The sequence below is a fragment of the Danio rerio genome, chromosome 4, assembly GCF_049306965.1.
Source record: "Danio rerio strain Tuebingen ecotype United States chromosome 4, GRCz12tu, whole genome shotgun sequence".
In the NCBI taxonomy this organism is placed as follows: domain Eukaryota; kingdom Metazoa; phylum Chordata; class Actinopteri; order Cypriniformes; family Danionidae; genus Danio; species Danio rerio.
This window is the reverse complement of record NC_133179.1, coordinates 44290113-44304235: the sequence shown is the minus strand read 5'-3', so window position 1 is coordinate 44304235 and position 14123 is coordinate 44290113. Positions and strand designations below refer to the sequence as shown.

The 14123-nt window shown below is 36.1% G+C and overlaps 3 protein-coding genes across 3 annotated transcripts in view; all 3 read right to left on the bottom strand.

Moving 5' to 3' along the window:
* The window catches only part of LOC141381669 (BEN domain-containing protein 5-like), a 495902-nt gene that overhangs the window by 167267 nt on the left and 314512 nt on the right, over window positions 1-14123 (bottom strand). The gene's annotated exons all lie outside the window — the stretch shown is intronic.
* Window positions 1-14123, bottom strand: part of LOC137490923 (NACHT, LRR and PYD domains-containing protein 3) — a 78784-nt gene that overhangs the window by 31794 nt on the left and 32867 nt on the right. The gene's annotated exons all lie outside the window — the stretch shown is intronic.
* On the bottom strand, window positions 2948-10414 carry LOC137491206 (uncharacterized). Its single transcript, XM_073947756.1, has 3 exons — window positions 10278-10414; window positions 9783-9932; window positions 2948-4914 (listed from the first exon to the last, which is right to left on the bottom strand). The coding sequence occupies exons 2-3, from the start codon at window positions 9865-9867 to the stop codon at window positions 3857-3859; spliced, it is 1143 nt and encodes a 380-aa protein (XP_073803857.1). The 5' UTR covers window positions 9868-9932; window positions 10278-10414; the 3' UTR covers window positions 2948-3856.

Genomic DNA, 14123 nt, shown 5'->3' with positions numbered 1-14123 from the left:
ATAAGGGAGTCATTTTTTGCCAGGCTTCTTATAGTGAGTTTGGATAAATCTGATTGGCTAACTAATGATTGTAGATGACATCTGCAGTCAATCATATTACGTGCTTCTCTCGAAATTAGTTTGTGAAACTTCACTAAATGTAGGCTGCCATTCAGACTTAATTGTTGATTTCAAGAATACAATTGTTGATTTCAACAACTAAATTGCTACTAGTAAAAATTGGTTTGTCCTCCACACACTTCTCAACTGTTAAATCCTCTCTTCCCTCACACACATTTCTCACGTCTAGATGTAAATAGTGCAGCAGAAACACTCTGTTCTACTTTAATATCCTGCCTGAGTGAGATCTGTCCTGTCGCCACCAGACCAATGCACCCTACTCCCTCTAACCCCTGGCTGTCAGATGGTCTGGGAGAATGGTTAGTGTTGGGGTTAGGGCATGTTCTGAGATAACATTGAACAGCACCCAGGGCAACAGAGAGATCATGGCACAAATCAAAATCCTCCACTGACCTTAGCAAGTACCAAACCCAGCTGGCATCATTTACCTCCCAACTCCATTCGGCCAAATTCCCATACTACCATTACAAAATTAACACCACTTCAGACATCCGCAAACTATTCAGGACATTTTATACCCTGCTCTGTCCACCTCCACCAACTCCCTATCAGCTGGACTCCTTCTTTACACACACACAAAAAAAAAAATTAAATTAGCAGTCTACTTAAGCAGATGTAACGGAGGCCAGCTAGTGAACTGCTTACTCATCTGCATACATCACCTTCCCTTCAACTCCACACATTCAATACAATTTCTCAATCAAGCTGGGATCATCCACCATTACTCCATGTAGTTCGGTAAGAAACCTTAGGGTGATACTGGATGATCAGTTTTCCTTCAAAGAGGACATTGCTAACACAGCTCCATCGTGCAGAGCTGCACTTTTCAACATCAGAAAAATCAGACACCTCTTAACAGATCATGCAGCACAAATTTTAGTGCAAACTCTTGTCATTTCAAGGCTGGACCCTGACAGTTCTCTTCTAGCTGGATTCCCATCCTGCACCCTTAATCCTCTACAGATGCTCCAGAACACTGCAGCTCATATGGTCTTCAATGAGAGCCAACTCCTCTCTTTATGTCTCTGCATTGGTTACCACTCGAGGCTCATATCAAGTTTAAATCACGGGCACTGCACCCTTTTACCTCCACCTACTGCTGAAGGTCTACATCTTCTCTAGAAGCCTCTAATCTGAGAGTGAGCGCAGGCTATAAATCACTTTTCAAAACCTTTTCATTGACTGTTTCATGCTAGAGCAATGTCTTCTTGTAACATTTTGTGTACAATAGAAACAAACTTACAAGATATTTTACTACATGAAATTACCAAGCAGTCTGTTAATGACTTACACTGAGAATAATGGTATGGGGTGTGGGCCCGCCCTCCATGGCAACTGCTCATTGGAAGACAGTGCCATTGGGATGGAGCAAACCAGATTACTTAAAAACTGCAACAGTAAAACTTTGCTTTTTGCATTAGCTCACTCATGCTCGCTGCTACTCTCTGCCCCCTCTCGCCTTGCTTTCGGACACTGCACAGCCACTTAAACGGTCGCAAAAACTTTCCATGCAACCTCTTAAAGTTTAGGAACCGCCGAAACTGCGAAAAAAAAAAAAACTTCTGCAAACCGACTCTCAGCAGAGTCTGTCATCCCGGTAACCCGGACAACTTCCACTCACTCACAAGCTAGTGAATCCCAAGGCCTTCACTGAAGCTGAGTCACTAATCCATCAGGAACGGCGTGTTTTGTCGAGGGCAGTCGGCGTAAGAAACTCAAACAAATGTTGTCTCTTGCTGATGTGGTGCAAATTGATCTTAAGCAGTTAAAGATAAGTCAAATCTTTGCTTTTGTGGTTTCTCATAAGTGATTCTAAGATATAGTAAAAAGAGATAAAATAATTTGGGACGGTTGTCAATTCATTTTGCACAATCACCAGAATTGAGAACCACTGCTCTGAGGTACTCAAAATAACAAACTATCATACTCAAAATGAAATGCCTTCCTAAAGTTACTTCTCTACTTCAGTATATCCCTGTAAATATTTCTTTACAATATTTAAAAGAGTTTGATAATTTAGTCAATTAATTTCTCTGGAACAATAAGCATCCTAGGTTGCCTAGGAGAACATTGCAGCAGCCAGTTGATAAAAAGGGTTGGGGCATCCTGGCAATTATTTTATTATTACACCTTCAGGCCGAGACATCTCACTCACTAGTCCATGCTTCCAGAGATAGCTCCATCTCGGTTTATGGTTGAACAAGCCATCCTACTTTCCCTTTTACCACTGCAATATCTATCCATCCATCTATTTATTTATTATTATTATTATTATTGTAAATGTGACATTTTTGAGGCTGATCTCAAATATATAATAATTTTTACTGACAGAATTTTAGGTGCAGGCTAGGACTGTCTCTGCCATTTGCAAGTAATGTTGTCCTTTTGGCTTCATAGGACATGGACCCTCAACATGCAGTGGGCGATTTGCTGCTGAGTGTGACTTAGCAGGGAAAGAAACAGCACCTGTATGTCAGAAACCATGGTGCTTGATAAAAAAGGTGTCCATCTCCAGATTAGAGGAGAATCCTTACCTCAAATGAAGTTAAAGTATCTGGGTTTTTTTTTTTTCATGAGGAATGAAATGTGAGATTTAAAGATGAATCAGTGCAGCGGCAGCAGTAATGCAGTTGATTTGATTGTCTGTTGTGTTGATGGAGCTGAGTTGAAAGGCAATGTTCTCAGTTTACTGCTCAATCTAGGTTCCTACTCTTACCTATGGCTATGACTGAAAGGACAAGATCTCGGACACAACTGGACACATTTTACAAAAAAGTGTTATGCTTGTTTGAGTTGCAGCATAAAAGAGAGATGAGCCAACAAAATAGCCTGAATGCAAATTATTTATTATAAAATGTAACTCGTAGAACAATTAATTAAAGCAACCAACAAATGTCTAGGGATAATAATGAATTTAAAGAACATAGAATATAAATCACAACAACACATAAGGTTAAAGGGTCAATGAGATGGCAGGTCTTGACATGATGACTCCGGAGTAGCCACAACGACCTGGAGTAGCTAGCATAACAACTTTTATTTATCCATTAATGAGTAATGCAGGCATCCAATCAGGATTTACCACATACTCCAATCTGGAGTTTTGGGATCATCACAGTATATAAATGTTGTAAGACTGAATACCTGTTGCTCTGCCTAAATCATAAAATGTTCATCAAGTTCGTATTCTACTCAAAAAAAGTAAATCTAGTAAACTAGAAATATCTTGAACCTAAAAGTAAAGAAACTTTACTAATAAAAGATGCAACACAGGACAAATGAATGGACTTTCCCAGTCATGTTTCTCATTTAGGGAGTCAGACAGAGAGCATCATCCAAAACAACACTAGCTACATGAATACACTGGAGAGTGGAGTACAGATGCATCCAATCTTCTTCTGTTTTCAGATGTGTTAACTGATTAAACCTCTTGTCACAGTGTGAACACTTGTACGGTCTCTCCAGTGTGAATCATCTAGAGCAGTTTTAATTTGAGCTGTAAGAAAAGTCTTCTCATACTTAAGCACATATACTTTTTCACACCAGTGTGGATCTTCATGCGTTCATTAAGGTTTGCTGATCTGTTGAAACTCTTCCCACATTGGGTGCATGTGAATGGTTTCTCTCCAGTGTGGGTCTTTATGTGTTTAAGGTCTGATAAGTTGCTGAAACTCATCCCACACTAGAGTTTGAGCATGCAAAATTCTGTTGTACAACGCTGTGAAAAGGGGTGGGATTAAACAACATGATTAGACATAAATGGTTTATCTCTGGTGTGTCTCATCATGTGTCGATTAAGGGATGATGAGTGGCTGAAACTCCTCCCACACTGAGTGCATGTGAATGGTTTCTCTCCAGTGTGGATCCTCATGTGTAAATTAAGGTGTGATAAGAAGTTAAAACTCTTCCCACACTGAGTGCAAGTAAATGGTTTCTCTCCAGTGTGGTTTATCATATGTAGATTAAGGTTTGATGATTGGCTGAAACTCTTCCCACACTGAGTGCATGTAAATGGTTTCTCTCCAGAGTGGATTCTCGTGTGTTGATTAAGGTGTGGTTTGCAGTTAAAACTCTTCCCACACTGAGTGCAAGTAAATGGTTTCTCTCCAGTGTGGATCTTCATGTGTTGATTAAGAGAGGATGATTGCCTAAAACTCTTCCCACACTGAGTGCATGAGAATGGTTTTTCTCCAGTGTGGATTCTCATGTGTTGATTAAGGGAGGTTGATTGGCTAAAACTCTTCCCACACTGAGTGCATGTGAATGGTTTCTCTCCAGTGTGGATCTTCATGTGTTTATTAAGGAGTGATAAGCAGTTAAAACTCTTCCCACACTGAGAGCATGTGAATGTTTTTTCTCCAGTGTGGATCCTCATGTGTTGATTAAGGGATGATGAGTGGCTGAAACTCTTCCCACACTGGGTACATTGGAATGGTTTCTCTCCAGTGTGGATCCTCATGTGTAGATTAAGGTTTGATGATTGGCTGAAACTCTTCCCACACTGAGTGCATGTGAATGGTTTCTCTCCAGTGTGGATCCTCATGTGTTGATTAAGGTGTGATGAGCAGTTAAAAGTCTTCCCACACTGAGTGCAAGTAAATGGTTTCTCTCCAGTGTGGCTCATCATGTGTAGATTAAGGGATGATGATTGGCTGAAACTCTTTCCACACTGAGTGCAGGTGAAACAATTCTCGTCTCTCCTTTTCAAAATACCATCAGTCTGTAAATGAGTTTTTTCCTCAATTTTGACATGATGTTCCTCCTCTTTACTCTCAACATTCTCTTCAATTGGGTCTGAAATAAATAAATAAAACATTAGTTTTCATTAAGTCTTAAATACTCTCATTAAAAAATGAAAAGTGAAAAGACACTGGAAACATTGGCTACACACACTGTAATTTTGATGCACATTAAATGTAAAATATAAAAGATCATGTTTTGTTCGGCCCATTAACATGTACACATTTAAGCAGGTTTAATTAATCTTTATTTATCTAGTGCTTTTACAATGTATATTGTGTCAAAGCCGCTTAACATAGAAGTTATAGTAAATTGAAACCGTGTCAGTCCAGTTTTCAGAGTTCCTTACATAATTGATCATAAAAGTCATTTTGGTCATTGATAAGACAGATTTGAAAGCTGTAAATGGCCTATTTTTATTCCTATATATTCACAATAACAAAATCTTTTTTCTAAAATTTGTAAAGCAGACAGGAAATACTTGTTCATTCTTTGCCTGAGTGGTAAATGCATCAGAAAAAAATGTTCTGGGGTAAAAGCTGAACAAACAGCTGAATATTTGCCTCCTCGCAGACATGAGACACACCTGTACAGCATCTGCATAAAGGCTGAAATGTGCACCTTTCACATTGTGTGCTGTTGGGTCTTTTTCATCAATTCTGGGGTGATTTTGAGGCTTAGTTTGGAAAAAAACTTTCTCTGTTTAAGCAAATGAACTGATATTTAGGAACATCTTGTTTTGACATATTCTGGGAAAATGCTTTGGAAAAAAAAAACAAAAAAAAACAATACACTCTGGGCAAATTTACTCTTTTCATTATATTCATGGCTGTTTTTTCTCTATTGGCCTCTATTATTAAAACATTTTTTTGATTGCAAAGCCATAACAGCATATAATCATGCATTTATGATTGTTGGTATTTCCTGTGACGACAGTCAACATTGTTTAATTTGTCTCCACCCATGGGACGGCTAAAAGGAAATGGGTGAGAGTATAAAAGAAGAGTAGAGTTGAAGAGGGCAGCATTATGTGGTGTGTGGAAGAAAGAGAAGTTGACTGAACTGTTGCATTGTGGGGACAAGTAGAGCAGGGGTGGCCGGCCGGTCAGAATCTGCAGGCTAGCGCAGAAGCTCAATTGAATATACTGGGGTAAAATAAATGCTCATATTACAAAGACATGGCGGGGAAAAATGTAATGTAATGCAGTGCTTCTTGTACAATCTGAGACCCACTTTATATCAGATATCACTCGAGCAGTGGAGAGTGCTGATTTCTATAGAAAGCAGACCTTAAACACGCAAATTTTTGCTTTGGCATACAGTGTACCGGAAGCGCTTAACCCAGGTTACTGGCAAATTAAAAGTCCTATTAGCATGCTTCGGCATATACCCTATTATTGCACAGCCAATTTACACAAACTGACTATAGAAACACTATTCTGGTTTTCCAACATCTGTAATGATGAGGGCCCACTTTGGTTACTGATGGAACAGCACACGTCTAATCCATTGTCTTTACGCTCACTACTTTGTGCTTTCATTCCAGTTTGTGGTGTTTGTTCACCAAAAATAAATGTTAATGAAAGAAAAGAGAAAGTGTATTATTTTGTTCATATTGCTGAATGCTACTTTTGTTGTAGTTCAGCTGTAATTGTGTGTGTTCTGTACATATGCCTGTGATTGATTGTATACAGGGGGCGCTGCTGGGTTATAGGAGGTGCAGATAGTGAAGTGTGAGATAGTGGAGTGTGAGACAGTATCATGCTGCTGTAAAACTACTAAAGAATAATAAATAATATTCTAAAAATAACGCAGAGATTTGAGATTTCCCAGTCAAATATTTTAGGTACCGTCAGGTCCGTAGTTTCATTAAAAAACACTTCTTTCCTTTACTGAACCAACCAGAAGCATGCTGGATAGATGATTTGGTAAATATGAACCCATATCAAAGGGGTATGATGTCCATGTTATATGAAGACATCCAAAGAACTGCCTCCCCTTGCCTAACTTGTATAAAGCAAAAATGGGAAGATGAACTAGGACTAGAAATATCAGATACAGCCTGGCAATATGCCATAGCACTGGTACACTCATCTTCTGTATGTTTCAGACATGGTCTTCTTCAGTTTAAGGTGCTTCATAGGCTTCCCCTATCTAGGAGCAAGCTGGCAAAAATGTATCCAGGAACAGATTCATTTTGCCCCAGATGTGATTCAGAGCCAGCAGATCAGAGTCATATGTTCTGGGGATGCCCTAGAATACAATAATGTTTTGGACCAATATTTTTAGATAATTTTCATCTATATGTAATAAAGATATGGATCCTAATCCTTTGACCTCAATTTTTGGTACAGTGCCAGAAGAAATGTACCTGTCAGCCTAATCACAGAAATCCTTGCCTATTCTTCTTCATTGGCCAGACGCCTGAGTCTTCTCAGGTGAAAAAAACAAACCTGCCATCCCACAAACATTGAATATTAGAATTGTTTTCACATCTTTAACTCGAGGACCTTAAGTACACCATCTGAGGCTCTGCAAAAAGTTTTATGAGGTTTGGCAGCCTTTCCTATCCCACATTGAACGCTCAGGGGTTATTATATCCTACGTGAGAGTTTATCCCTAATTTCTTAATTTGTTTTATCTGTTTTATTTATTTATTTGACTTATTTATTCTTCTCTTTCTCCCTTTTTCTTTATGGGTGTAAGTATTTCTGTATCTTTGTACCGTTTAAATGTTTTGTTCAATACGTGTGTTGTGGAAAAATTGAAGACTTTTGAAAAATAAATAAAAATATTTGAATAATAAGAATGTAAGCAGTACTAAAAATAGTTTTTAGAATGAGTAATAATCCCATGAATCTAGTTACAGTGCATGTCCCTGTCAAAGGTCTGTGAATTTAAGCTTATTATTCACTAAAGAAGGACAAGCCATTCTCGTAAGTGACTTTGTTCTTTGTGTGACTGAAATGTAAGCAATAGCTGTTTCCATCCAAAATACAAATTAAATTTATTTGCAAAACTGGAATATCACATAAAAGATATGCGAATAAAGCAGCGTTTCCATCCGATGAATCAAAGAGAACAAAATCGTCACTTCCTAATTAACTGGCGCCAAATATCAACAGTAAAAACAGAACTCACAGTGGTAGAAGACGCTACATAAATCTTTTTTGTACTTAATAAATGACTTTCACCTCAGAGGATAATGCCGACACACAATGAACACGTGGTGACGTTTGAAGCCATGAGACGTTTGAAAAACGTTGAGGTGGTATACCTTGAAAAGGGGTATCGTCCCATGCCTAAGCAGCATAACACTTTTAAGATCTAAAAATTAATTATTTAAAAAAAAGTCTCAAGCAAAAATATTCCAATAGCGCCGCCTGCTGGTACATGAAGAATATGGTTAATACTGATGAACTTCACACTCAAATGTTTGCATATCATCAGCATGCTGATTTTCTTCATTTCTTAAGCAGTAAAAGATATTTTTACACTAGCTTGTTGGCCAGTTGTAGTCAGTGCAATGCTAAACATTATCTTTTAGTCTCATGTCATCCCAACATCATCATATAGTTTAGAACACTGTACAATGTTTTATAATAATTAATTGTTTTAGTGTCCATTTCATTCAGCATTTTTCAAATTAAGGGCATCCACGTTTTCTGACATACTTTTAATCGTGGTCTCTGCAGGTTCACCAAGTTAAATTTAAAATGTTTTTAGACATATTTAAGACCATTATGAATGAAATTTTAGACTAAGGAATTTTTCAAATGCCCCAGATGAAAAAGATTTGTATTTGTCCTCTCAAACAATAGTATAATTTAATGCATTTAATAATAAAATAATTATTGAATAATAATATTATTTAAATATTTTTTTTATTTCTTAGCAAAAGATCTTAAATATTGTGTACTACTCTACTTGTATCCACACACTTTTTTCTAAAATAAACTTTCTTTAAAATAAAAAAACAAACGAGCAAATGTTTTTAAAGTTTTAAAACTATAATAAACTAAATCTATGCGCAACAATCTGTCCAGGTCGATGTCCTCAGCAGTAAATCCATGGAGCACGTTTAAACAAATGTTATTGTAGACAAAATAATTAAACTATTATAATAAATAGAGTTAAAATGAACTTTTTGAATAAAAAGTTAAACATTTATTGAGATAAATTGTTGGTGATTGTATGGGTTTTGGCCAGATTGGGTAACAAAACATGAACAAAGAAAAATAAAGACTTGTATAAAAAAGATTTAAGACCTACAACACAACATTTCAGTAAATTTAAGACTTTTTAAGGCCTAAAATTTTAGATTTTGAAATTTAAGACATTTTAAGACACTGCAGGTTTTAAATAGGGAATAGCCCTGGTAATTAGTTAATATAATTATGATGTCATTCTAACTCAGTTACTATCTGTGAGAACTAGTAACAACTACTAGAAAACAACTTTAAACCCAAAAAGTTGATTAAAAAAAGGGGAATTGTGATCAACGTGACATATGCAAATGGAAAGTACTAAGCCAACACCATCACTGTAATAGCAGACATCTTTTATGAGAATAGAATAGGTCAAATATTGTCAGCTCAAATAAACTTTTTAAATTGATTGTTTTTATTTATTTTATATAGTGCCAGTGCTCATGGACGCTTTACAAACAGTAGGAGAACAAGAAATGCAATAACCTTAAGAAGGTAGAGAAAATGGGAGACTATTAAAACAGAAAAAGAATGACTCGAGAACAAGTATGAAAGAAACTCATTCCTATCTTTAAATAAGTGCTTATGTGCATCTAGGAGAACTAGGCAGCACACCCAGGGCTGCAAGATGGATTTAATTTAGTATTCGTATTATTAAAATATATCTAAATGAGGATCAAATGACTGAGTTGGTTTTTGAGAATGAAAACCAACCTGTTAGTTCCTGCAGATCTTCCTGTTTGACTGTGAATGTTTCTTCAATCTTCACATCTTCACTCTCCTCTTTAATAAACGCCATCTTTATAACAGTGTGGAGATCAGTCACTTCAGCAGGAGTTTTCCTCTGTGTTTGGACACTTTATTCTGTTTAAAATGAACAAAACAATGAACAGAAACAAACTTATCTTTAACATTTGCTTTAACAGTTTCTTTATATGAGAGTAATTAACAAAAACAAATCAGGTAAGTCTGAGCAAGAAACAATAGCCACAAATGAGCTGATTAAAACTAGTGATGTAACTACATGTCAGGATAAAAACAATATTTATAACCAAATAAACAAACAAAAAACTGAATAGTTGTAAAGAAGCTTTGAAAAAAGACTGAAGAACTTAATACAATGTTGAACAATGCATCCACACATATTTACATTTTATAATGTTAGCTTTCAGACATTATTTGAGTGTAAATTCAAAATGTGCAACTCACCTTTTCTGTCTTCAATGAAGAAGTGGGATAAAAAAGTCCTCAGTGGGTTTTTCTTTGTAGGTTGTTAATAATCCCAATGTAGGAATTCACAATCGTAGTTTGTCCTCCAAAATTGTTCTCTTACAGCTAAATCAGATAATGTAGCCTCCGTTAGAAACACTGAATATATAGATGCAACCCTGCTGAGCTACTGGATCTGGAATGTGATTGGATAAGACTCAATTGGCCCCCATTAAAGCTGGTATAAAGATGCAAATGAGCAGTGGAGAGCAGTGAAGACTCAAGATACATACAGTGGGGGATGGGAAGTTCAGCAGCTTTACAAACCAGTTTTACAGAGAAATAATGATGTATTGGGAAAATAAGTTGACTTTAGCCATCATCATTTGTTTTGTTGCTGTTGTTTTTTTTAGGACTATTGATGGAAGCTTTTTTATTTTGGCTGCTGCATTTTGTAGTTAATGCTGATACACCTATGTTGAGGTATTTTGATTTGAAACACATTTTAATTGTTTTTTTTTCCCAAGCTGGTTTTTGTTTAAAGATGCAAATGAGCATTAAAGACTTAAACCACACTGATGTCTCAACACACACAACTACATTCACTTATATAATAGCTGTGTAAGTGATACTATTATACTGTGATATATCATTATTCGTTAAAAGAAACAATTTCTAATCTTCACAGTGAGATTTTATTTGTGTTAAGTTCAGTCAATATATTAATATTAGCAATGTTTTAATCATTTATTTATCACTGAACCTGTTCTTTATGGGAGTTTAGAGTCCTTTACTTCTCCTAAAGCACATGCAGCTCATTACTGCTTCCTGTAAACTGTCAACACACTCAACAGGTCAATTATTTCTTTCCAAAAGTGTCTATAAAATTTTATGATCAAAATGTAACTTGTTTCTGTGCCAGTTTTTATTTCCTTCGTTTTTTAGTTGAACAGAACATGTGTGAGCAGCTCATTTTTCTCGAAAGCCTCTTATTCACCTGATATGTAACAAAGATGTTTTTCCCTCTAATTATCAGTTGTGTTTGTGCATACAAATATGCATAGACATTCACAAAAGCATATATAAGATACCCTGTGACAAAACCTTTTTTAACACAGTAAAGCTACTTTAACTTTTGGCCTTAGAAGATAATTGTTTGTACATTAATCACAAATGAATGAGACACACTGTAACTTCAAACTCATTTGTGTCAGTGCTGTGCAATGTTATGTACAAGCTGCAGAAGCAATCAGGTTTGATTAAAGTGCCATATATCTGATCCAGTTCTCCAGCATCTTTTTTGCTTCAAATAAAGTCTTTTACGCTAAAATCATAATAAAATTGGTCTTTTGTTGCTAATAATTGATTTATACTATCTGAAATATAACTAATTCTATTATATAGCTTTATCTCTTAACCATGAGAAGGAGGGAAAATGCACTCACTCACTCAATGCAGTCGAATCAATGAGCAAAAAACAACACATTAAAGGTTACCAAGACACATATCACAACAAGAGAGATCTGTTATGGTACAGGCACAAATCATAATTTTAATCAGAAACTTCTACAGCACAGCAGCTTCTAGATGTACCCACTCTGTCTGAGGTAGGCTCATATATATATATATATATATATAAGCCAGGCATAGTTAATCTGAAAGCAAGTTGGGCAGCGGTCACACTAGAGTTTGTGCTTGCAAAATTCTTTCGTACAGTGCTGCAAAAAAGGGTGGGATTAAACAATATGATTAGACGATACTAAAAGCGACTGATTGCTCCATATAGCTCATGTTTTGATCTTCTATTGGTCTCATGCACTTACGTGATGCGATTTCAAGCTTTGGTCTTACCTTTGTAGAGTCCACTATCAAATCTGTCATGCATCTATATATTTATAATTAGAAAATAATTACATCACAAGTTAAATTATTGTATAGGCAGTTTATACAGGGTAATTCAATGACAAGAGTTTACTTTCTCAACTACACAATGCATAACTTTTAATGTGATTAACCTGCTCCACCTACACCAACTACAGCATTTCTCAGACTTCTGTTTCACTATGGTGTAATTACAGTGGTGAACATCACATAAAACAACAACTGCACTTACTCCTGTAACTTGTTTGCAACAATGAATTTTAAATATCTGTGTCACATATTCATTTAAATAAATGGCTCATCATCATGTGCAGTCGTCTTTATTAATAGCTGGCTAATAGGCCAGACCATTAACTGAATAGGATTGTTTTACATATAAGAAACCTGTTAACAGGTATAGCTGTTCATGCCAATACCAACTTGATAGCCTAAAGCATATTGCATGAACAGGACCTGCCTTTCATCTCTTAAGACACATAAGCAAAGGTGTCTATAACAATACATGCTTGATTGCCCAGATTATTACATCTGAATGGTGCCTTTTAGTAAGCATAGTTCTTCACCAATACCAGTTTAATACCTCAAATAAAGACACAGATGTGAGGCGTCACAGTGGTGCAGTGGGTAGCATGATCACCTCACAGCAAGAAGGTTGCTGGTTCGAGCCTCAACTGGGTCAGTTGGCATTTCTGTGTGGAGTTTGCATGTTCTCACTGTGTTTGCGTGCGTTTCCTCCGGATGCTCTGGTTTTCACAAAGTCCATAGACATGCGATGTGTGTGAATGAGTGTGTATGCATGTTTCCCAGTAACGGGTTGCAGCTGGAAGGGCATCCGCTGTGTAAAGCATGTGCTGCTGGATAAGTTGGCAGTTCATTCCACTATGGTGACCCCTGATTAATAAAAGGACTAAGCTATAAAGAAAATGAATGAATATATGCGTAATATCACACGAGTATCAGTTTCTGTATTTCTGTTTGTTGTAATGGCCAGTTGTTATTGCAATAAAAAAAATTAATAAATAAATAAATAAAAAAACAGTGCGATGTGGCTCTCGAGAACGATTGTCCCTCTACCTTTTGTTTCAATCCCCTGAGAACTTTGGTCATCTTCAGAATGCAAATGAAGACACTTTAGATGAAATCAGAGAGCTCCTTCATCTGTCATAGACAGCAAGAGTCCAGAGATGCTTGGTTTGACAGTGGTTTTTCTGGAAAAGTAACCAAAAACATTGTCAAAACCTGTGACAGTGACTTTAGTGGTTCAATTGTAATCGAGTTCCAACAACATTTTGTGTGCCAGAAAATGTTGAAAAAATCAGCCATGTCCAAAGTAGGAGCTGTTGAACCTTATAGTGGCTGCTTTTTGACCCTGTAGCCTATTCTCTTCATTTGCATTCAGCAGAAGAAACTCAAACAGGTAGTAAGGGTAAATGAAATATTATTACTGAAGATATTGCTAAAGAATGGCAGAAAACGTGGAACACAGCTAATAAGAGATGACAATTCATTTGAAACAATAAGAAACCCTATATAGGCCTATAAAGTTGTAAAAATAGAAAAGAAAATAAGGGGTCATAATTATGAGGATGAGATTCGGACTTAGATATTAATAGGAAGTAATGTGTTGTAGACATGCAAGTCATCATGAACTGGATTAAAATAAGTTTCTCAAAATTGTCTTAAAATGTTTAACTAAAAAAAATTATCAACTTTAAATACTAAAGTGTGTGTTTGTGAGAGAGATCTAATCTATTTAAATTTTTAATAATATTTTTTATTTGATCAATCTTTTTATTTTTATTTATCTATTTTTATTTTATTTATTTCTGTGTTTTTTCTGTATTATATTTTATATCCATATTTGTTTGCACTACTGTCTTGTTTGTACGTATGCAATATGAATGTACAGTTATTTGTCATGCCAATAAAGTACCTAAAATGTGAAATGTGTGTGTGAGAGAGAGA